The sequence below is a fragment of the Astyanax mexicanus genome, chromosome 15, assembly GCF_023375975.1.
Source record: "Astyanax mexicanus isolate ESR-SI-001 chromosome 15, AstMex3_surface, whole genome shotgun sequence".
Taxonomy (NCBI): Eukaryota; Metazoa; Chordata; class Actinopteri; order Characiformes; family Acestrorhamphidae; genus Astyanax; species Astyanax mexicanus.
Genome location: NC_064422.1, coordinates 43,186,072 through 43,210,129, shown reverse-complemented (window position 1 = coordinate 43,210,129; position 24,058 = coordinate 43,186,072). Strand labels below are relative to the sequence as shown.

General features: G+C 37.8%; 2 protein-coding genes across 4 annotated transcripts in view; one reads left to right on the top strand and one right to left on the bottom strand.

Moving 5' to 3' along the window:
- Positions 1-2,988, top strand: part of afap1 (actin filament associated protein 1) — a 123,019-nt gene extending 120,031 nt beyond the window's left edge. For all 3 annotated transcript variants that reach the window (XM_022670295.2, XM_022670294.2, XM_022670296.2), the window contains one exon: positions 51-2,988. In XM_022670295.2, coding sequence (XP_022526016.2) covers positions 51-77 — 27 coding nt within the window. In that variant the 3' untranslated portion in view covers positions 78-2,988. The remainder of the gene's footprint in view (positions 1-50) is intronic.
- mkxa (mohawk homeobox a) overlaps positions 1-24,058 on the bottom strand; it is a 343,537-nt gene that overhangs the window by 208,208 nt on the left and 111,271 nt on the right. The gene's annotated exons all lie outside the window — the stretch shown is intronic.

Below are 24,058 nucleotides of genomic sequence, written 5' to 3'. Positions count from 1 at the left end.
AAACCTTCGTCTTTCTTTTTTGTCTTCTTCTTTTTTTTTTTCTTTTGCAGGAATGGGAAATGAAAACCGGCACATAGACACTCGTTTTCAGCTCGTCTTCCAGCTGTTGTGTATATATTTATTTAAAGTTGTGCATATAGGAAGGTTGTGGAGGGTGAACTGACTGAACTGATGCATAGACGGGAATTGGGCAGGAAATTATGAATAAGAACAAATTAAGAACATTTCACTGCAAACTTATGTGCAAATCTAAAATACTGTGGGATATGAAGTACCTGTATTTTGTTTTATCGGATTATTATTTGTCTTTTTTGACTGAATAGAAAAATACTGAAGCATTCCTGTTCCTCTGTTTCTAAAGCTACCGCTGATCTCAGCTATGCTTAGCCTGTTTGACCTGCGTTACGTTTCCTAGAAGCCATCAATCGGAAGTCGAAGAAGAAAAATACCTTTTAAATATTTATTTGTAAATGTTTAAGTAAATACAAGCCTCTTTCTGTGTTTGTTTGTGTCGATATTTAAAGTTTTAAAGCGTTTTTATTTGGTCTCACCCCAGATCCTGCCTTTATTTAGAGGGTTTTTGTGTTTTTCTTTTGTTTTATTGTTATTTTATGTCTTTTTTTTATCATTTTAACGAAAATTGGCTTCTCTGTGTTCACATTTTACCAGAACTCAAACACTCAAACACATTTCTGGACGTTAATTCAGTGTCTGAACTCCTGAGCTGAAGTCCTGTAGTGAGGTTTGGTGGGAGGGAAGCAGGCGTTTGGCCGGAGCAGAAGCTTTGGGCAGCAGCAGCAGCAGGACGGCTGCCAGGTCAGGGTGTGGCGAAAGTCCTGAACCCCGCAGCTCTTTCCTTCACGCTCAGCAGAACGAGCTCTGCACTAAAACTGCAGCAATATTACAGTTAAACCACCTCCCTGATTCTACACACCTGATCCACACGGTACCAGTGAATCAGATACAGCAGTGCTGCTGGAGTTCTTAAACACATGAGTGTCACTGATGCACTAAGAATTCACCACCAAACAAAAGAGTCCTGCTGGCAGTGTCCTGTCAGTTACGTCTTGTGGGCAGTGTACTGTGGACCATGTACTTTCAGTCACATCCTGTGGGCAGTGTCCTGTCAGTCACGTCCTGTCGGCAGTGTCCTGTCAGTTACGTCTTGTGGGCAGTGTACTGTGGACCATGTACTTTCAGTCACATCCTGTGGGCAGTGTCCTGTCAGTCACGTCCTGTCGGCAGTGTCCTGTCAGTTACGTCTTGTGGGCAGTGTACTGTGGACCATGTACTTTCAGTCACATCCTGTGGGCAGTGTCCTGTCAGTCACGTCCTGTCGGCAGTGTCCTGTCAGTTACGTCTTGTGGGCAGTGTACTGTGGACCATGTACTTTCAGTCACATCCTGTGGGCAGTGTCCTGTCAGTCACGTCCTGTCGGCAGTGTCCTGTCAGTTACGTCTTGTGGGCAGTGTACTGTGGACCATGTACTTTCAGCCATGTCCTGTCGACAGGGTTCTAGACACATCCTGTCGGAAGTCACCAGTGTCCTTTCAGTCACGCCCTGCAGGAAGTGTCTTGTGGGCCATGTCCTTTCAGTCACATCCTGTCAGCCACATCTTGTAGGCAGCACCCTGTCAGTCATGTTCTGTGTGGGCAGTGTCCTGACAGTCCCTTCCTGTCAGTCACATCCTATCAGTGACGTCCTGTGGGCAGCGTCCTGTCAGTCATGTCCTGCTAGTTATGTCCTATCAGTCACGTCCTGTCAATCACATCCCTTCAGTCACATCATGTGGGCCATGTCCTTATTGTTGCATCCTGTGGGCAGCATCCTGTCAGTCACATCCTATGGACAGCGTCCTGTGGGCTATGTCCTTTCAGTCACATCGTCAGTCACACCCTGTCAGGTAGCATCCTGTCAATCATGTCCTGTAGGCCATGTCCTGCTAGTTACGTCCTGTGGGCAACATCCCATCAGTCACGTCCTGCAGGTAGTGTCCTGTGGGCTTTGTCCTTTCAGTCACATCTTATCAGTCACGTCCTGTGGGCAACATCCTGTCAGTCATGTCCTGCCGGTAGTGCCCTGTGGGCCATGTCCTTTCAGTCACATCCTGTCAGTCATGTCCTGCGGGATCTGTGGGCTATGTCCTATTGGTCACATTGTGTCAGTCATGTCCTGTGGCCCATGTCCTGTCAGTCACGTCCTGTCAGCCACGTCAGTGAACACAGTGTTTAAGAACTCCAGCAGCTCTGCTGTATCTGATCCACTCACTGTACCACCAGCTCATCACTCAGTGCATCTCTAATCACTGTAAATGTGTTTCAGTAAGTTTGGTGCTTTTTTCAGTCGTGCTTTTTGCTCTTTGCTCTTAATCCAGTGAAATTAAGGAGCGAGACTCGGTGCTTAATATAGAAATAAGGACTGACAGATTCATACAGACTACTGCCAGCCAGATTATATTTAAGGCACATCTACAACTTTCCATAGAAGCTGGTTTCTGCTGCAGTGAGGCGTAGCGTTTTGATTTCAGGCTGCGGATTTTAAACTTACATGTGTGTGCAGCCCTTCTTTTCTTCTGTCCATCGACTTCTCATCACAGGTGTCTGAATTTTACCAGTTGAGAATCTTAAGTTATTTTAAAAAGCATTGTTAAAACTCTTCATCAAATGTATTAATTGCTCCATTAAATATTTCAAGATGATCAAAATGCTGCGTATAAAATGCTGAATTTAATAGTTATGTCAGTATTTTGAGCTCCACCCCCTCCCCTACTGACTGAATGAGTTAAACAATGTGAACAGTAATATGACATGTATTGCTTCAGAGTAAAGGGGCGGAGTCAGGGTGGGTTATTATGGGGGATTGTGGGTAAAATTGTTTGTTTTGCACCTTAAGGATTTTCTACTTGTTTGTATTTTGCTGATCGACTGTTGCTGACTTGGCGACAAAAAAGCTGTACATAAAAAATAAAACCTGCTTTCAGACTTTAACATGATTCTGTGTTTATTATAATTCTGCTCACCATTTTTTTTTACTAATTTTCAGAAGTGTAGGAACACCCCTATTGTTTAGTAATATTGTTTAATACCTTTATTATTATATCTGATTTTTTCATGGCTGTGTGAACGTGCCAAATCCTTTTTTTTTCAATTCAGATTTGAGTCACTTTCACATTTGGTGCTAAATCAGATACATATCCAATCCATGAACAGGTGACATGAATATGAACAGTCAAATCAAATCTGAATTCATGCGTCTTTTTGCTTTTACACATTAGCATTAGCATTAGCGCTACGTGCTTCTCTCTCGTACCCACACTGCATCTCTTGGTGCAACTGTGCAGCTATAGCTTAAAAAAAAAAAACAGCAAAAGCAAACCGCCTGTCCTTTTTCCTACACCTCCTGGACCTGAGCATGAACTTCAGAGCAGCTGTTTCCTGTTTCTCCACTCCAGCAAAAGATGCTCCACATATGAGCTGCTAACAAACTCATCCATTTCCCTTTATAAAGCTACGAGTCTCTCCTCTCTCTAATATAAGTTTTTTTGTTGTTGGTGAAGAAGGAGGCATTTAAACAGGTATCAATGTGAACATGTGAGACGGTGTTTCAGGAACAGATTCGTTCACATTACACACAGATACAGATCACTCACATTTACAATGAATGTGAACCGTCAAGATCAAGAGCAAAAATTCAGATTTGAGCAATGTGGATTATAATGTGAACGTAGCCTAATTCCAATTCTCTTCTCTGCTGAAACTGAGACTCAGTCCTTAATCATGCTAATCTAAAGAGCTAAAGGCTAAAGCTGTTGTTTCCATGTGGGTCAGCCAGACGTCTTCCTGTAGCAGTTTTTTTTCTCCAGTTTCTAAGAGTCTTTATTTGAAGGTGTGGGAAACAGTACTCACCGCTCTCTGACTTCATCTGTAATTTCTAATCTAAAGAAAAGAAAGAACTTCTACTTTTAATAGTTACAGAGTTCTCTGTGTTTTATCTGTGTCTTCCATCTGTTCCAGCACTACAGCTTTACTACAGATTAAGATTTTAAAAAATTAACAAAATGGATTTTTTTTTTATTCGATTTCCATTAAAGATCAGTTTATTTTCATTGATACGTATCATAGGGTGACCAAATGTCCGTATTTCCCGGGACATGTCCGTATTTCACGTCCTGTCCCGGGAGTCCAAGGTTTTTTTCAAAAAGTGAAGAAATGCCCTGTTTTTTAAATTACCTTCATTGGACCAATTTACCGGCACTAGGGCACTGCGCACGGCGCTGCGTATGACATAATAAAGAAAACTTAAGAAAACATAAAAAAATTTAATAAAACAAACAAAAACCCTAAAAATGGAAAAGTGTAATAGCAGTTCAGTCTAACTGCTGCTCTTATAATAACATTTAAGAACATGGCAAAAAACTCATTTATGTAATTCACGTAAAAATTAAGTTATTGTAAAAAAGTGACGGCCTATTTAAAAAGCAACAGAAGCTGTTCATTTGTATCATTTCTAACATATTTAGGGTGTTTTTCACTTCCACAACCTTAATCCTTTACAGCTTCAAAAACATGTATTATGCAAATTAGGTGTTGACGTCATTTAGCCAGGTGTAAAAATATGGTCACCCAACGTATCAGCTGTAAGCTGTTAAACAATCAATTGTTAAAAAAAACAATATTGGATTTTTTTACAATAGACTTTTACAATATAGCACTCTATACATTTTTTAAATTATAAAATCAATTTATTTTCAGCTTTTACTTCATTATTTTCATTCTCGGAAGGCCCTGACTACAAAAAAAGTTTGTACACTGAATTTTGTACCATTTCTAGACCTGAAGAGCTTAAATGGAAAAAAATAAATGGAAAATTGGGGTGTTCTAAACATTTTGACCTATATAATATACCAGTAAATATATGCTTAGAATATATTGGTGCCAGATTTCAAAGGACACCTGTAGAATCCACTTTTCGCCAGCTCAGATCTGATTCGGCAGCACAAGGGGCAAATATAAATAAATAAAAAAATAATAATAAGAGAAAAGTACATTATATATATTTTAAATTACTTTCCTGTAAAAAAGGGGGGGCAGAAAATGTCATTTCTTTTTTGCAATTTGTAATTGTCATTTAGTTGTGTAAAATTCAGCTAAAATATGTTTATAATATTGATAAATTATGTATTCCACTTATACAGACTTTTTTTTTTTTTTTCAAAATATCACATAACCTAATAACATAATTCAATAAATCAGTCTATACTTGTCTTAGTGATTTTTAAGAGAAACAGGGAAATTTTACAGGGAAAATATGACATAATATACAGAGTAATTGATTGATTGATTGATTGATTGAATAATTGATTAATTAATTGATTGATTTATACTCTAACCACTGTGAATAGGGAATATGGCAACATAGTAACATATCATAGCCCATATTAATATATATATATATATATTTTTTTTTAACAAAAGACAAAAAAATACATGGTGTATTTAATCTAAGTCATGAGGGCGGTTTCTAAGATTTATAAAAGAGTGGATTAAACAGTGTTTGCTAAATTAATTGTGACTTTTTTGGCCCATAAATACACATAAATTATAAGTGGAGCTCAGAGATAAATATATAGAATATCTTTAAGATTACTGAATTTCTCCTGCACTGATACTCTAGCGACCTCTAGTGGAGACAAACTGATATATATATATATATATATGATATTTTCTGGAGGAGAAAAGCATCAGAGATTTAGTTGTAATGTAGGAATGTTTATTTTTTATTATTTTATTATTTATATAGTATCTCTTACAGTGCTTTTCAGACAAAATAAAAATAAATCAATATAAAAAAATAAATAAAATAATCTAGAACACAAAAAACCAAGGTATTAAATCTCAATGTAATCAAGGTTCAGACATAATAAACGCAGAAGAATGAAAATAAGTCTTATATCCATTGATTTTATATACAGTACCAGTCAAAAGTTTGGACACACCTTATTATTATTTTTATTTTCCCTACATTTTCTACATTACACAAATATTCACTATTCACTGTATACCTGTAACTCTACCTCTTCACTACTTTACTTTAACTGATGCTCTCAAACACTTTATTAAGAGACAAGAAATTCAAGTAATTAACTCTTGATGAGTTCAGCACAGCTGTTAACTGAAAGACTGAATTCTGAATTTTTTGTTCACTAAATAATTTCATATGTTTTTCTTCATAGAAGGATGATGACTTTATATACTATATAATATATATACAATACATGTAATTGAGTATTAATATTATTTTTACATAATAATTATATATATTGTTTTTACTGTATATTCCATTGTATATATATATATATATATATATATATATATATATATATATATATATATATATATATATATATATATATAAAATAATTTATATTACACATTTGTTATACGTTATATATGTGTGTGTGTATATATATATATATATATATATATATATATATATATATATATATGTTGTGTTTTTTTCATTTGTGTGAATTGGAAAAACACAAAAAACTGAGAAAAAAAAGGCAAAATTAATATAATTTCATGCAAAACTCCTAAAATGGGCTGGAAAGAATTATTGGCACCTTTTTAAAATTGTGGGTATATAATTTTGATTCAAGCTTGTGATGCTCATATAAACTAACAAGTTGATATAAAAATCACACCTGAAACCAGATGATGAAATATATATGTAAATGAGTTTTAATATATATTATTTTTTACATAGTAATAATATGTATTTAAAATAAAGAGTGCAGGTTATTTTGTGTCTATTTAAACACGTTTCTTCCATAAATAAAAACAGGCGCTGTATATACAGTGTTTATGCGCTAGGTGGCAGCACTGCGCCTGAACAGAGTCAGTGAAACTCAGGAAGAAGAAAAAAAAAACGTTAACAAACCAAAAAAAAAAACAAAAACAATTATATAAAATTAACTAAATATTAAATATAACTTAGTTTAACTCTCTGAAACTCCATTAGTCTGTTTATTATAGTAAATATGGACGAAGGAGGTCTGACTACACTGGAGTTACTGATTATTGGAGCGAGTGGAGCAGGAAAATACAGGTAAGAAACTCCTGACAGCAGGTAAACTCAGGTAAACTCAGGTAAACAGATGTACAGGTGCATATCAAAAAAATAGAATATCATTGAAAAGTTACTTAATTTCAGTGATTCAGTTGAAAATGTGAAACTCATATATTATATAGATGTATTAAACACAGAGTGATCTATTTTAAGCCTTTATTTATTTAAGCCTTTATGGACAGTGTGCCAAGTCCTGCTGGAAAATGAAATCCACATCTCCATAAAAGTTGTCAGTAGCAGAGGGAAGCTGTAAGATATGAAGTGCTGTAAGATTTTGTGGGAAAACAAAACTGCACTGACTTTAGACTTAGATAATAAAACACAGTGGATCAACACCAGCAGATGACAGACATGACTCTCCAAACCATCACTGATCATCAGTACATTTTACATTTCATTTAAAGTAAATCAAGGGATCAGAGTCTGGAGGAAGAGTGGAGAGACACACAGTCCAAACTGCTCAAGGTCTAGTGTGAAGTTTCCACCAATCAGTGATGGTTTGGAGAGACATGTCATCTGCTGGTGTTGATCCACTGTGTTTTATTATCAAGTCTAAAGTCAGTGCAGTGTTTTAAGTTTTGTTATATTCATGTTTATTTCACACAAAAAAAATGAGGAAAAAAGCCAGTTAATATAATTTTATGCAACACTTCAAAAATTCAATTCAATTTTATTTCTATGGCGTTTTTTTTACAACAAAAGTTGTCACAAAGCAGCTTTACAGAGAAAAACATTTACCCACAGTTTTTAAATTTGCTAATATGAATCAAAGCCCAGCCTATAGTTACTTAAAACAACGTTTGTGGAATTACAGTTAATCACAAAAAATATTATTTTTTCTGTCCTTTTGTTTATTATTAGTTAAATCCAACAGAAAGTGACTTTACAACCTAAACATGTTACTACACATTAAATTTACTGGTATTAAAAAATATATATAATGTCTGAATTATTATATTATTTATATATATTATTAAATTATATATATATACATATATATATATATGTATATATATACATATATATATATATATATATGTATATATACATATATATCACAAAAACTGATCAGTTATCACCTAATATTTAAAATAATATAACTTACTTACATTTTCTCCAGTCACTAACGTTGGGTCCTGTGTTTTTTATTGTCTTCTTACTTTTTACGATGGTGTCCTTTTAGTTTTATAGAGATTTTGGGCAGCAGTTAATATAAACCTTAGATAACCCAAACCCTTTCCGTCTGTTAGCAGAATAATACATAACCCAAAAGCCGTTTTGCTTTCATCGCTGACCTCGCATCAGCACCCCGCCAGGAAAAGCACCACCTCTTGGAAGTGCGCACCCACGTCTTCTTGGCTTTAACTTTATTAAGAAAATGGAAATACCCAAGATACTGTTTTCAAAGCTATGCTGACTCGCAAGAATTAAGGAAAAAGAAACATATCACCTGCAGCCCTTTACTGATAGAGGGGGTGCTTTTCCTGGCGGGGGTGCTGAATTTGGCATCATAGTAGTGCTTAAATCTGCACCCCCTGCCATGAAAAGCACCCCCTATCAAGGGTGTGTACACAATGTCTTCCTGATAGAAGCGGAGGTAAATGCTTTATCTAATTTTAATTAGAAACACGCTTCCGAGAGGGGGTGCTTTTCATGGCGGGGATGCTGAATTAGGCACCATAGTAGTGCCTAAATCTGCTCCCCCGCCAGGAAAAGCACCCCCTCTCGGGATAGGCTGCAGGTGATATGTTTCTTTGTCCTTATTTCTTACGAATACCTTGGGTATTTTTTCATTATCTAACTAAACTTAAAATCAAGAAGACGTGTCTTCCAGTGTTGCCAACTTAGCGACTTTGTCGCTATATTTAGCGACTTTTCAGACCCTCTAGCGACTTTTTTTTGTAAAAAAAAGCGACTAGCGACAAATCTAGCGAGTTTTTGTGGTGTTATTGGAGACTTTTGGTGACTCTGAGATGAACACACACTCTTCAGTTACTCCGCGCTGCAGCGGGCGGGGGTTTAAAATGAAAGAAAACTTAAGAAAACGTAAAAAATTAAATTAAATAAAACAAACAAACTAAAAACAAAAAATAAAAAAAAACGTAGAATAACAGTTCCGGCTAACTGCTGCTCTTATAAAAACAATTAAGAACATGGCAAAAAACTAATTTATGTAATTCGCGTTAAAATTAAGTTACTGTAAAAAAAGTGACCTCCTATTTAAAAAGCAAGAGAAGTTGTTCATTTGTAACATTTCTAACACATTTATGGTTTTTTTTACTCACTTTTTTCTCTCCCACAACCCCAATCCTTTACAGCTTCAAAAACATGTATTATGCAAATTAGGTGATGACGTCATTAAGCGACTTCAAGCGACTTTTAGGACAGCCAATAGCTACTTTCCTTACTGAGGAGTTGGTAACACTGGTGTCTTTTTGCTTCTGAGAGGTGGTGCTTTTCATGGCGGGGTGCAGATTTCGGCATGCTTTCAAAATAAAAGCGTATTCTAAAACAATTTCTGCTTTTTCTGCAGTATCATTTTTGCGAGGAACAAATCCACCTATTTCTAATGTTCCCCCCAATTACTACACCTAATCAATTTAATGCCTTAAAAACTGGTATCAGCACTTTAAAACCCATCCTTTCAGAAACTAGAAGTCAGTGTTTTAATGCCAGAACTGGAGTGATTGCTCTTTTACCAGCGCCGTCTTTTTTAAAGCCTTTTTAGAGTCCAGATCTCCTTCAGCGCTTTCAGAAGGAGCCCAGATATCCTCCGGTACCTTCCTCTGATAAATCTGTCAGTGTGGAGCTGGAGTTCAGGGCTACCGTGCCCCTGCAGCCTCGCCGCCCGCTCCCAGCGCTGAAAGCAGCAGCGGGAGATTTACTCCCTTATTCCCCCGCTTCATTTCTGCGCTTTTTATTTGGGTTATGGGCGTAAATCTCGCGTTGTGTCTGGATTTTGGGGAGCGATGATTGCCGTGTTGAGCGATGGCACAGGCGCTTGAGTCATGTCTGTAGTATTTGTTTTATCTGCGCGAGATAAAGCCGCAATTCCCTGTTTAGTAGTAAATTTCTGAAGTTCCTCACGTTCTCTGGGCTCATCAGCTGGCAGCTAGCGCGCTCTACATACCTGTGGAGGATGTCTCGCTGCGTCTGCATGGATTATCTATAATAACGGCGCTGTGATTATTATGGGTAATCCATGCATTCACAGCGAGACTCAATATCAGAAATAGTTTCCATATTTTGCATCATTCTGTTTTATAACCGGGGTTTTATAAGCAGTTTAAAAAGCTGTAAGTGATCTGAGGCCCGTCCAATCAGCTCGCTCTGAGATCTCTGGAGGTGTCCTGAAACATGGAGGTGGTCATAATGATATGCTTTGATCTGGTGGCAGTGGCGTCCTGTGGGCAATACGCTGTGGGCAGATTCCTGTTTGCAGCGTCCTGTTGGTGGTGTCTTGTTTCCTGGCATCCAGTGAGCGGCATCCTGTGGGCAGCATCCTGTTTGTGGTGTCCTATGAGCAGGGTCCTGTTGGTGGCGTCCTGTGAGCAGGGTCCTTTTAGCAGCGTCCTGTGGGCAGCAGCCTCTGGGTTGTTTCACTGTGGGCAGCAGCCTGGGGTCTGCGTCCTGTGGACAGGGTAGATGATGTCTTGTGGGCAGCATCCTATGAGCAGTGTCTTGTGTGCAGCGTCCTGTTTGCAGCTTCCTCTGAGCAACATTCTGTGAGCAGCGTCCTGTGAGTGCCTTCCTGTGGGCGGCATCCTGTGGTCCATGTCCTGTGGACTGCATTCTGTGAGCAGTGCCCGGTGGACAGGGTCCAGTTTGCAGCGGGCCCTGTCCTGTTGGTGGCATCCTGTGGACACTATGTCTTGTGGGCAGCTCCCTGTGGGCAGAGTCCTGTTTGCAGGGTGCAGGGTCCTGTTTGCAGCGTCCTGTGGGTCGTCTCATGTACACAGTGTCCTGTGGTAAGCGTCCTGCGGGCACCATCCTATAAGCAGCGTCCTGTGGACCGCGTCCTGTTTGCAGCATCCCGTGGACCATGTCATGTGAGCAGCGCCCTGTGAACAATGTTCTGTGGGCAGCATCCTATGGGCAGTGTCCTTTTTGAAGCGTCCTGTGGACCGGGTCCTGTTTGCTGCTTCCCTGTTGGCAGCATCCTGTGGGCGGCATCCTGTGAACAGTGTCATTCTATGAACAGTGTCTTGTGGGCAGCATCCTGTGTGCAGCGTCCTGTGGGCAGTGAACACAATGGTCTATCTCAGTTTTACCAACTAACATCCTGATGAGCTCCAGAACTTTGGGTAAATATTCTGTACAGGACTGACGAGACAAAAGTGGATTTTTTTTTTTGGAAGGTGTGTGTCCATCCGTTACATTTGGTGTAAAACTATAAAACACATCATTTCAGAAAAAGAGCATCATACTGAACGTAGTAAAACATGGTGGTGGTAGTGTGTGTGTGTGTGTGTGTGAGTGTGAGTGTGAGTGTGAGTGTGAGTGTGAGTGTGAGTGTGTGTGTGTGTGTGTGTGTGTGAGTGTGATGGTCTGGAGCTGCTGGAATTTAACTTGCTGTAATAGATGGAAACAGGAATTCTGCTGTTTACCAGACAATCCTGAAGGAGACTAAATATCCGACCATCTGTTTATGACCTCAAGTTTAGGCATATTTAATATATATATATATATAATTAAAACAGTAATTTAAACCAACCTAAATCACTTTTTTTTGTCTTTTTAGTAACTCTTGATAGCACTTTAGTGACCCTTTTTAACAGTGGAGTCTACTGACTGTAAAAAAAAAACTAATATACACCTCTCTTGCCAGCAGCAGAGGGCAGTATTAAACCATATTTATTATTACAGTAAATAAAACCGTGTCTACAGGAGCTCAGCTGCTGTCTGTGTGTGTGTCTGTGTGTGTGTGTGTGTGTGTGTGTGTGTGTGTTAGTGTAGAATAATGAGAGGTATTAAAGCTGGAATAGGATCCGGTGTATTCGGCTCCTCTCAGGCTCCATTTATTTTAATATTCAGTAATTTGGCTGTTCTAAAAAATATACTTTATCTGTTTTTTATGGTGTGAGAGTTAATCTTTTGGAGTATCTGTCTGTCTGTCTGTCTGTCTGTCTCTAAAAAGGTGGATTATCCTTTGTTCTCTTTTCCTCCTTAAATCAGGATATTGCCCAGGGGTTATACTAGGTGAGATAATTATATATATATTATAAGCAAATGGCCCGTATATATATATATATATATATATATATATATATGTATATGTATATATATATAGGGCCATTTGCTTGTTGTAACTCTTCTAAATTAAACAACTTTATTTATCTTTATTTATTACTTTATTATTATTTATTACTTTATTTATTTACTTTATTTAACTTTTTTTTATCTTTTTAATGTATTTGACTATGCAAAACATGTACTGGTCAGACTCAGGCAGCTTTACTTAATTTAAATTAATTAAACTTAAGGTTTCTAATCTCAAAAAATGGTTAAAAAACTTGTGTGACATTTAAAAAGCATGTTTAAAATCCACTAAATTATTTTAATTTTCTCTCAAGAAAGGCTTTATTTTAAAGAAATGGTTATAGACTACATGTTCAAATAATTGATATTTATGACAACAACAAAAATCACTCCTGTCACTGGAACTCATCCCTGTTACTCTTTATGTTCTTATGATGTTCTTATGTTCTCTACTCAGGTTCTGAGTAACAGAAATGAAAGTAACAGGAATGAGGACAGTAAGCACATTCTAGTGATTTGGACTCATTACACAACAATGCAAAAATATTTTACATCTATGAATAATTTTAATATTTATTGTTTTTCATGGTAAAGTTTATAATTAGTGAGTGGGGGACAGGAGGTAACAAATGCTATTTTTTTCAGTGTTTTAAGTAGTTATTTATTAATGTTTTTAATTATATATCTTACTTTTAATAATAATAAAATGTGTTTTTAAGTTATTTTGTGTGCACATTTTCACATTTAATTTCCTGGGGAAAGAAATGGCACAGATTCGGCAGAATATGACCATTATATTTTATATATTGTTATTATAACATATTATATATATATATTATATTTTTTCATTTCTATCAAATGTTCAGCAGAACAGATATTTTAGACATGCTATTGATTTTTTTTGTAATCTTTATTTCTGGAATATTTTCAAAGCTTTTGTATCTGCAAGACACACACCCACACACACACACCCACACACACACCCACACACACAGCCTCATTACCTCCAGTCAGTGTCTCTCACATATCTGTATTTTCACAGCTATTTTAGGACTGATCTTTTGGCCGATGCTGCTTTTCCTCAGTCTGTCTGATCACAGCTCAAACTGCGTCACGTGTGCAATCAAACACAGAGCAGAAAAAAAGACGCTTTGTTCGTTTCTGACAGAAATTGTCTCACTGATCTTTCTGTGTTTTGATTTCTGTAGTTTTTCTGTCGCTGACACGCTGTCTTTCTCTCTCTGTTTCCACTGTGTGTTATATTTCTCACTCAGTGGAACAGTGACTGTGGAAAAATCTGATATTTATGGATCTGTAGCCACTTTAATATCAATAGAACGTGTCTTCTGTGTCTCAGCATAGATATATAAATAGAGTTTAAATCAATCAATCATTTTTACACATAAACAGGGGTTGGACAATGAAACTGAAACACCTGGTTTTAGAGCACAATAATTGATTGTGGTGACGGACAGTTCTGGTGGAAACAGGAGAGTTGAGGTGCACATTGAATTCTGCCGTGATTTGATCAGCCGTGCTTTTATGTTTTTTGGATACAATCCGGGTTAGCACCCGAACATCCCTTTCAGACAGCTTCCTCTTACAGCGTCCACAGTTAATCCTGTTGGATGTGGTTGGTTCTTCTTGGTGGTATGCTGACATTACCCTGGATACCGTGGGTCTTGATACATCACAAAGACTTGCTGTCTTGGTCACAGATGCTCCAGCAAGACGTGCACCAACAATTTGTCCTCTTTTGAACTCTGGTATGTCCCCCATAATGTTGTGTGCATTGCAATATTTAGAGCAGAACTGTGCTCTTACCCTGCTAATTGAACCTTCACACTCTGCTCTTACTGCTGCAATAATGTGCAATTAATGAAGATTGGACACCAGGCTGCTCCAATTTAGCCATGAAACCTCCCACACTGAAATGATGACAGGTGTTTCAGTTTCATTGTCCAACCCCTGTATATCTGCAGCTCAACTTCACTTATGTTTTTATATTATAATTTCTATCAATGAGAATTTTAGCTAAATAATTTTAGCTGTCATGCAGGTAACAGGTAATTATAGTGGACAATATGATTTCTTTGTTTTTTGTATTCTACAAAAATGTATTTCTGTATAAATATGATAAATAGTAAAAGGAATGAAATATATTAAGTTGTGAAAGTTAGGATGGTAAGATGATAAACAGGACAGTGTTCTGATATTAACCCAGCAGTAATATATATTTTTGATATATTTCTGTCTGTGTTTTAGGAGAATTGTGATGTGGAGTGAAATGAAGGCCTGAAGTTTGCTGGAAAACATTCCAGGCTTTTTATAGGTGAATTAAGAGAATCTCCTTCATCCTAATCACCGCTGATTAGCGAGAGCGAGCGCAGCTCCGAGCGGATAGCGTGTGTTTTTATTATCAGGGGGAAAATATGTTCTAAACTGAAGGGAATTTTTATGATTCAGTGGCATCATGAACATTTTTTTAGTTACATTGTTTTTTGGAAAAAATGCTCATTTATTTCTGCGGAGTGAACACTCTTTATTTTTTATTAGTATTATTATTCTATTTGAACATAAATTGAGATCCCTGAATGATCCAAGCCTATTTTTAGTTTGCCAGCGGAATAGTGGGCGGAGCTTTTAAATATTATGACTGGATCAGAGAGCTGGTATAGAAGCAGTGGATCATGACTACTGCCGACGGGAAGAAAAAAAAGAACAGAAGAAAAGAACAGAATAAATCTGACGCAGAGTTTGGGAATTCAGTACGGAGAAAAGTGGAGCTGCAGTTCTTCTCAGTTCTGTCTCTCCAGTTTACACTCTTCCTAATCTGTTAGTATTTTATATTTATTATTCATTTGTCTGTGTAGATAGATAGATAGATAGATAGATAGATAGATAGATAGATAGATAGATAGATAGATAGATAGATAGATAGATAGGATACAATCCGGGTTAGCACCCGAACATCCCTTTCAGACAGCTTCCTCTTACAGCGTCCACAGTTAATCCTGTTGGATGTGGTTGGTCCTTCTTGGTGGTATACTGCAGTTCTTTAAATGTTGTTGTGGGTTCTTTTGTGATCTCCTGGATGAGTTGTCCATGCCCTTTTTGAGTAACTTTGGTGTAATTAAATAGATAGATAGATAGATAGATAGATAGATAGATAGATAGATAGATAGATAGATAGATAGATAGATAGATAGATACTTTATTGATCCCCGAGGGGAAATTCTAGTTTTTTTTTTTTTTTTACATAGATAAATGTGTTGCTTGTTAAGATCTATCCTGCTTCACATAGGGTCAGGTTGGTTTGGACAGTCTTATAATTATTTTATTAACTGCAGAATAAACTATATATTATCTTTCTTTCTGTCTGTCTGTCTCTCACACAGAGGCTGACCACACCCAACAGCCTACAAACACATGCATACATCCACAATGAAAGCAATAGTAGTAGTCCATAATAGTAGTCCTGCCCTGTTGTCTTCTCTAGCCTTTCATTATCTTGTCTTCTCTGGTCTTTCCTTTCCTTGGTCTTGTCTCATCTTAGTTCCTGTCTTTAGTTGTCCTGTTTAGCATTTCATTGTTTCATTGTTTTGTCTTTTCTTGTCTTGTCTTTCCTCTCCTTTGTCCTTGTTCTGATTTGTCATGTCCCTGTCCCTGCCTTGTCAACGATCTATGGTTAATAGACCGATAGAAATCCTCCAGAATGACTTGGAAGCAAATCTTTTTACACTCAAGTCCAATAAAAGTTTTTTAGAAATGTTTCTCTCTGCTCTAAAATTATGTTTATATTATATTATAAAACGTGGCAGTTTTGTAGTCAGGCTTTTAGCCATGGTGTATCCGAGGACAGTGCATGTGAGTGTGTGTGTGTGTGTGTTCAGTGTGTGTGTGTGTGTGTGTATATTTGAATAGCTCAGTCTCAGTGCTTACATGTGCATTTCTGCTTATTTCTGTTTCAGTGGCAGGTCCAGTCCTCTGTCCTCCATGCCCTCTGCTAAGAAGAGACATTTCTCAGTGGCAGGTGACAGGCTGTAGCACTTATCTAATGTAAGCCAGTGGCAGCTGGAGGACATTATACTGGTTTCCCTGCTCTGACCCCGGTTCAGCGTGGCGTCCAGTCTGTGCTGTTGGGTTTAATCTGTGAGGAGCTGGTCTGGTTTAATGTGTAAATGTAAATCATGTGTTTTGTTGTGTTTAAATATATATTTATTGTGTTTAAATATATAATTCAGGAGAATATGTACAAACAATATAACTTACTGTTATTGAACATTCCAGCTCATATCTGACTTTTATTTGATTTGATTTGATTTAGTTTAGTTATTTTCTTAATTCCGTCTTACAAAACAATGCTTTCTGATTAATAGAGTCTCCATCGTGTCCAAGTGTCCTCTTTACTGCTTTTGTCCACTTGGACAGACTAAAAAATAACTTGCTTATGCTCATCAGTAGATGGTAACTTAAAAAAACTTGTCTTGTCCTTGTCATTTTCTTGTCCTGTGTTGTCTTTCTTTGTCATGCGTTGTCCTGTATTATCTTGTCTTGTCTTGTACTGTTTTAATTGCTCGTTCTGTCATTTCCTGCTTTGTCTTTCTTTGTCCTTGTCCTGTGTTGTCTTGTCGTTGTCGTTTTAGCTTTTTTTAAGTGCTCTTGTTCTGTCTTGTCCTTGCTTTGCTTTTCTTCCCCTCCCTTGTCCTTGTCTTATCTTGTACTGTCCTTGCTTTGCTTCCCTTCCCTTGTCTTGTCTTATCTTGTCCTTGCTTTGCTTCCCTTCCCTTGTCCTTTCCATGTCATTGTCTTATCCTTGTCTTGTCCTTGCTTTCCTTTTTATTTCCTTGTCCTTGGCTTGTCGTTGTCTTGTCCTTGCCTTGTCTTGTCCTTACTTTGCCTCCCCTGTTTTGTCTTGTCCTGTCCTTGTATTGTCTTGTCTTTTCTTTGCTTCCCTTGTCTTGTCTTGTCCTGTCCTTGTCTTTTCTTTTCTTGTGTTGTCCTTGTCATTGTCTTGTCTTGCCTTGTCCTTGCTTTGCTTCCCTTCCCTTGTCATTGTCTTGTCTTTCCTTTCATTTTTCTTCCCCTCCCTTTGTCCTTTTCTTGTCCTTCCCTTGTCCTTTTATTGTTGTTGTCTCATCTTGTTGTTGTCTTGTCTTGTCCTTGCTTTGCTCTTCCCTTGTCCTTTTCATGACATTGTCCTGTCCTTGTCTTGTCCTTGCTTTCCTTTTCATTTCCTTGTCCTTGGCTTGTCGTGGTCTTGTCCTTGCCTTGTCTTTTCTTGTCTTGTCCTTATTTTGCCTTCCCATGTTTTGTCTTGTCCTGTCCTCTCCTTGTCTTGTCCTTTCTTTGCTTCCCTTGTCTTGTCTTGTCCTGTCCTTTTCTTTTCTTGTGTTGTCCTTGTTTTGTCTTGTCCTTGTCTTTTTTGTTTTTTCCTTGTCTTGTCGTTGTCTTATATTGTCTTGTTTTCCGTTGCTCTTGTCCTGTCCTTATCTAATGTAAGCCAGTGGAGGCTGGAGGACATCTTTCAGGGAGTACACTATACAGGGATTTTCACTATTCTCGCTCATCAGTCCTGTTTTAATTGCTCTTGTCCTGTCATTTCCTGTTTTGTCTTTCTTTGTTCTTGTCTTGTCTTGTCCTTGCTTGTTGTTGTCTTGTCTTATCGTTGTCTTGTTAGCTTGTTTTTAATTGCTCTTGTTCTGTCTTGTCCTGTTTTGTCTTTCTTTGTTCTTGTCTTGTCTTGTCTTATCCTTGCTTTGCTTCCCTTCCCTGGTCCTTTTCTTGTCTTTGTTTGTCCTTGCTTTGCTTCCTTTTCCGTCCTTGTCATGTCATTGTCATGTTCTTGTCTTGTCCTTGCTTTGCTTCCCTTCCCTTGTTCTTTTCTTGTCCTTGTCTTTTCTTCTTCTTCTTTGCTTCCCTTTCCTTGTCATTGTCTTGTTATTGTCTTGTCCTATATTGTCCTTGCTTTGCTTTCCTTCCCTTGTTCTTTTCTTGTCCTTGTCTTGTACTTGTCTTGTGTTTTCCTTCTTTGCTTTGCTTTCCCTTGTTGTTGTCTTGTCTTTTCTTTTCACTTTATTGTCTTTCCTTGTACTTTTCATATCATGTCTTTCCTTTCCTTTCCTTTTCACTTGTCTTTCCTCGTACTTTTCTTATCTTATCTTGTCTTTCCTTTCTTTTTCTTTCCTTTCATTTTGGTCTGTTGTATTTCTTTGTACTCATCTTTCCTTTTCTTTCCTTTCATTGTAACTGTCTTGTCTTTTTTGTTCTTATCTTTCCTTTCCTTTCATTTTCACTTATCTTATATTATCTTATCTTATTTTATTTTATTTTATCTTTCCTTTCATTTTGGTCTGTTGTGTTTTTTGTACTCGTCTTTCCTTTTCTTTCTTTTAATTTTTCATTTTCACTGTCTTTTCTTTGTCTTTTTCCTGTCCTGTCCTTTCTTGTCTTTGCCTTGTGTTTGTCAGGTTGTATCCCGTTGATCTTATCTTATCTGATCTTATCTCGTCCTGTACTGTCCTGTATTGTAATGCTGCGCTGTAGTTTAAATTCTCTACAGGGACAGGACTCTCTGAATGCGCAGGACCCACTTTGGTTTCTTTTGTCAACATTTCATGGTTAATGGACCAATAGAAAAGCTGCAGGATAAATAATGTCCTGTCTCTGCTCGGTCTCACGGCGTGTGGACGGAGGCAGGGTCTGATATGCAGGATGTTGGCTGGCTGTGTGGAATCTATAATTCAGGAGAATGTATGTAAACAGTATAATGGACTGTTATTGCTGATCCCAGTGGATCTATAAATATTTGCTGATATTGAGTTCATTTTTAAATAACTTGTAGCACTGAGATATTTGTTTGAACTGACGGAGTAATATTGTAAAATGATGATTTTAATTAGAGTATAATAAATCTCTCTCTCTCTCTCTCTCTCTCTCTCTCAGAAAGAGCAGTTTGAGGAATGTATCTCCAGGCCTCTGTGATTTCTGCGTTTTCCGTTGCAGAGCTCTGTGAATTCTGCAGAAAGCTGAGGGAGATGTTTGCTCGAACGTTTGCTCGAACGTCGTCCTCCTGAAGCTTTCCATACCTGCCAGATGTGCCAGTTCTAAATCACTGCGCCGGACAGGTCGGCAGGTAGAGAATAGCGTTATTCTACACGTTTGCTTCTTTGGTCCATATGGAGCTCAAAAGCATATAAGCAAGTAGACTGCCTGGCCAAAAAAAAAATTGATTTGGTTCATTTGAATTACAGTTTTAATGTGATTTTCATAATTGAGTAATCACGATTTTACATTCAGATATTTTAGCTTTATAATCACAAATATCTGAAAACGCTTATGGCGTCACATCAATGTCAAAAGTCGGGGGCGCAAAAATACCAGGTGAAAAAAATTAACCAGCGTGTTTTAGCAAATTTGCGTGTGTAAATGAACTCCTCGCAAGCACAAATGTGAAGCTCACAAACCAAAAAAAGGGGAATTGTGTGCGCGCTGAACAGAATATCACTCTCGAGCTTCATTTTTCTCCTCTCAGGTGTTTATTTCCCTCTTGAATTTACAGTTCTCCTCAAATGCTGTGCGAATTACCTGTGAGTGAAGATTTTGCGCTCGAGTTTTAAAAGGGGTGTTTTTGACATTTTGGGGGCAGAGTCAGGGTTGCCTCCCGAAGCGAATTCTATTGGCTGATATCTCCAGAGTTTGTGATGGATCGCCTACCTCCACGAGCCGGAAGAAAAAAAGAAGAAAAAAGGATGGCAGGAGAGTTAGCTAATCCGGCGCAATAGTATTCACTGAGGGAGGCGACCCTGACCCCGCCCCCAAACTGTCAAAACCACCCCTTTTAAAACTCGAGCGCAAAAGCCTCGTTCAAGCAAAAACAAAAGCCGCAGGTAATTCACACAGCGCGCGAGGAGAACTGTGAATTTGAGCGGAAAATAAACACCCGAGAGGAGAAAAATCGTAAGCTTGAAAGTGATATTTTGTTTAGCGTGCACACCATTCCCTTTTTTTTTTGCTCATGAGCTTCACATTTGCGCTCTCAAGAAGTTAATTTACACACGCAAAATGTTAAAACACGCTGGTTAATTTTGTTCACCTTGTATTTTTGCGCTCCTTATTTCTGAAGTGTTTATCCACCTTACTAGGCCTGGACAATAATTCGATTATCGCGATAAGAAATGTTTCAATAACGGTGATATCAGCTTTGTGGTATATCGATATGTATTAGAATTACGGACAGGCGTTTTTTACTGGCGTCAGCTCGCCCCAGAGCTCAACACATTCAGCCCCCGTAGCTGGGCTACGTCAGTGCGTGATGACGTAACCACACAGGCACGTAGCCAAATAGGCTAGGCTAGGCAAGGCTAGGTTAAAATGGCTAGGCTCGGGTCTGCTTCGTTACGCAGCAAAAATGTCTCGCGCTGGAGACAAACGGAGCCGGGACGAGCGGATCCAAGGCTAAGGTAGACTCGGTTCGGTCGGCCCCGGATCCTCGAGGCCGGCCGCGGGTCCGCTCGCTCGGCCGAGGGTCCTCGAGGCCGGCCGCAGGTCCGCTCCCTTGCCGCTTTGCTGCAAATTGTGCCGGAGAGTGCAGCCGACCAGCAGCGGTAATGTTAATACATCTAATCTGTTCCACCACCTCAAGCAACTCCACTACAGACAATATTTTTCTTATAACGTTACTGACTGAAGCACTTTTACAGCTTATGTTGTAACTAAGTTATTCATAGTTGATAAAGCCTGTAGGTTTGTTTATTTGATGGGAAAATCTTGTTGCTTTTACGTATATAAAGGCTTATTGTATTCTATATCCTAGTTGAAACACTTGTTTTAATCTGTTAAATTTGTTCACAAAGAATAAGAAGCTCTGCCTCTGTTGTAATTTAAAGTTATTTTTATTGGTAATAGTTATATAGGCTTATGTTTGACAGGGATGTCATGTTATTATTTTGCTATATGCAAATAAAATTGAGCATTGATTTATTTTGACTACTTTTATTTCTAAAGTATTAAAGTTTTTGTGAAAGGAGGTTTCAAAGGCTTAAATAAAATTTTCAGGCAGTAGTAGGTACAGATTTCCATTAGATAGATAGATAGATAGATAGGTAGATAGATAGGTAGATAGATAGATAGATAGGTAGATAGATAGGTAGATAGATAGATAGATAGATAGATAGATAGATAGATAGATAGATAGATAGATAGATAGATAGATAGATAGATGTGCATATAATGAGGGTATCTGATGCCAGCCATACAAAAAGTGCAAATACACAGTTATATAATAATTTAAATTTGCAGTGCTGCAGGGATTGCAGGGCTTCTTAGCAGTTTTCTGAGGCCTTCAAAGTATTTATATCGATATTGAAATTATATCGTATCGACTGAAATTTAAGGAATATATCGTGATATAAATTTTGGCCATATCGTCCAGCACTACACCTTACCCTGGTTACCGGCACCTCCCACAGACTAATATATTTATATAATACAAATAATCTGTTTGGTATATGTATATATATATATATATATATAGTGGTAGGCCCCTGGGGTTAGGGGCGTGACCACTGTGACCCGGAAGGAGGAAGCACACAGAGATACACAGACACGGGGATTAAATGAACTCAAAACATACCTTTATTGGCTTTTAACGCCCTCCACCACACCCAAAAACAACTCAAAAGAACATACTATGGCCCAATGGGGCTCTAGAGTTTCATAGTCTCTTTTTAAAGTGCTGACTACGAGTCCGCGCAGCCTCAGCCCTCAGCTCCCCAGTCAAAGTTCCCTAAATGATGGCGGAGGCTGGGTATATATGCCTGTCTCAACTGGCGGCTCAATCAGCCCTCATGCGGGCCAGCTGAGACAGGCATGGCTTTGCGCTCTGGCGTGGGGCGGACCCACAACTCCCCCGCCTCCTCACTCCACAATATATATACACTCACCGGTCACAGTATTAGGTACACCTTGCTAGCACCGTGTTGGACCCTGTTTTGCCTTCGAACTGCCTTAATCCTTTGTGGCATAAATTCAACAAGGTACTGGAAACATTCCTCAGAGATTCTGCTCCATATTAACATGAGAGCATCACGCAGTTACTGCAGATTTATCAGCTGCACATCCATAATGAGAATCTCCCGTTCCACCACATCCCAAAGCTGGAGATCATTCCAGTACAGTGAACTCATTGTCAAACGCATAACTTTGAATTTTTGTAAGATTTTCCTTTAAAATTTGCTGTTGGAAAACTTTAGATCCATATGTTTAAATCTATTTGGTTAAATTCTCAGAAATATGAATTTAGACCTCAGATAAAACAATTGTTAGATACATATGAATTTATGCATTTTAGTTTTATAAATCTGAAAATTTATGTTTGAGAGCATCAGTTAAAGTAAAGTAGTGAAGAGGTAGAGTTACAGGTATACAGTGAATAGTGAATATTTGAGTAATGTTCGAATCCAGATTATGAGAAGTAACAACTACTCAACTAAATAAAGAAAAACTTTGAAAGTCTCCCCAAGTGCAGTCTGATGGTCAAAAAAGACCATCAGAAACAGCAAGTTAACAGCTCCCCAGATAAGAGCATCTAAAAGCTTCTTCACAGAGTATTTTGGTTTATTTAACACTATTTTTAAGTTACTACATGATTTTTTTATGTGTTCCTTCATAGTCTGAATCACTTCACTGTTCATTTACTATGTATGAAATAATATACTTGTTTGAATTAGCATCATAATCCATTAGATCATCATTCAGGAATATAAAGTTGAAGATATCAGTGTACTTATCGTAAAGGCTACATCAGTGTTACGCTGCTTTATGGTGAGTGCGGTTGTGTGAAGTGATGTTTGTACAGTGAGCTGAGAGTACCGGTGAGGAATTTCTACTGTCTGTGTGAAATTCTGATCTCATCCGCGCTGCTGATGCACATGTGTTTCATGTTTTCTGGAAACAGGTTGGCAGGTTTAGTTATACAGTTACAGTTTCTGCACATTTACTGATAGATCTGACTTATGATATAATTATACAGCTCTGGATAAAAATAAGAGAGCACTTAAAAACCTCTCTGGAATATAATCAAGAGGAAGATGGATGATCACAAGCCATCAAACCACCAAACTGAACTGCTTGAATTCCTTTTGCACTAGAAGTAAAGCAGCATAAAGTTATCCAAAAGCAGTGTGTAAGACTGGTGGAGGAGGAGAACATGATGCCAAGATGCATGAAAAAAACTGTGATTAAAAACCAACTGGGATTATTTCACCAAATATTGATTATTTCTGAACTCTTAAAACTTTATGAATATGAACTTGTTTTCTTTGCATTATTTGAGGTCTGAAAGCTCTGCATCTTTTTTTGTTATTTCAGCCATTTCTCATTTTCTGTGAATAAATGCTCTAAATTACAATATTTGTATTTGGAATTTGAAAGAAATTTTGTCCGTAGTTTATAGAATAAAACAAAAATGTTCATTTTACTCAAACATAAACCTATAAATAGCAAAATCAGAGAAACTGATTCAGAAATTTAAGAAATTGTTACAATTAAACAAACATATTTGGGTACCACTTTAAAATAAGACTACCTTTATAAAGGGTTTATAAATGGTTTACAATTAGTTTATTAATGGTTACTAATTAGGTTGTAAATGCCTTAAAAATCATTAAT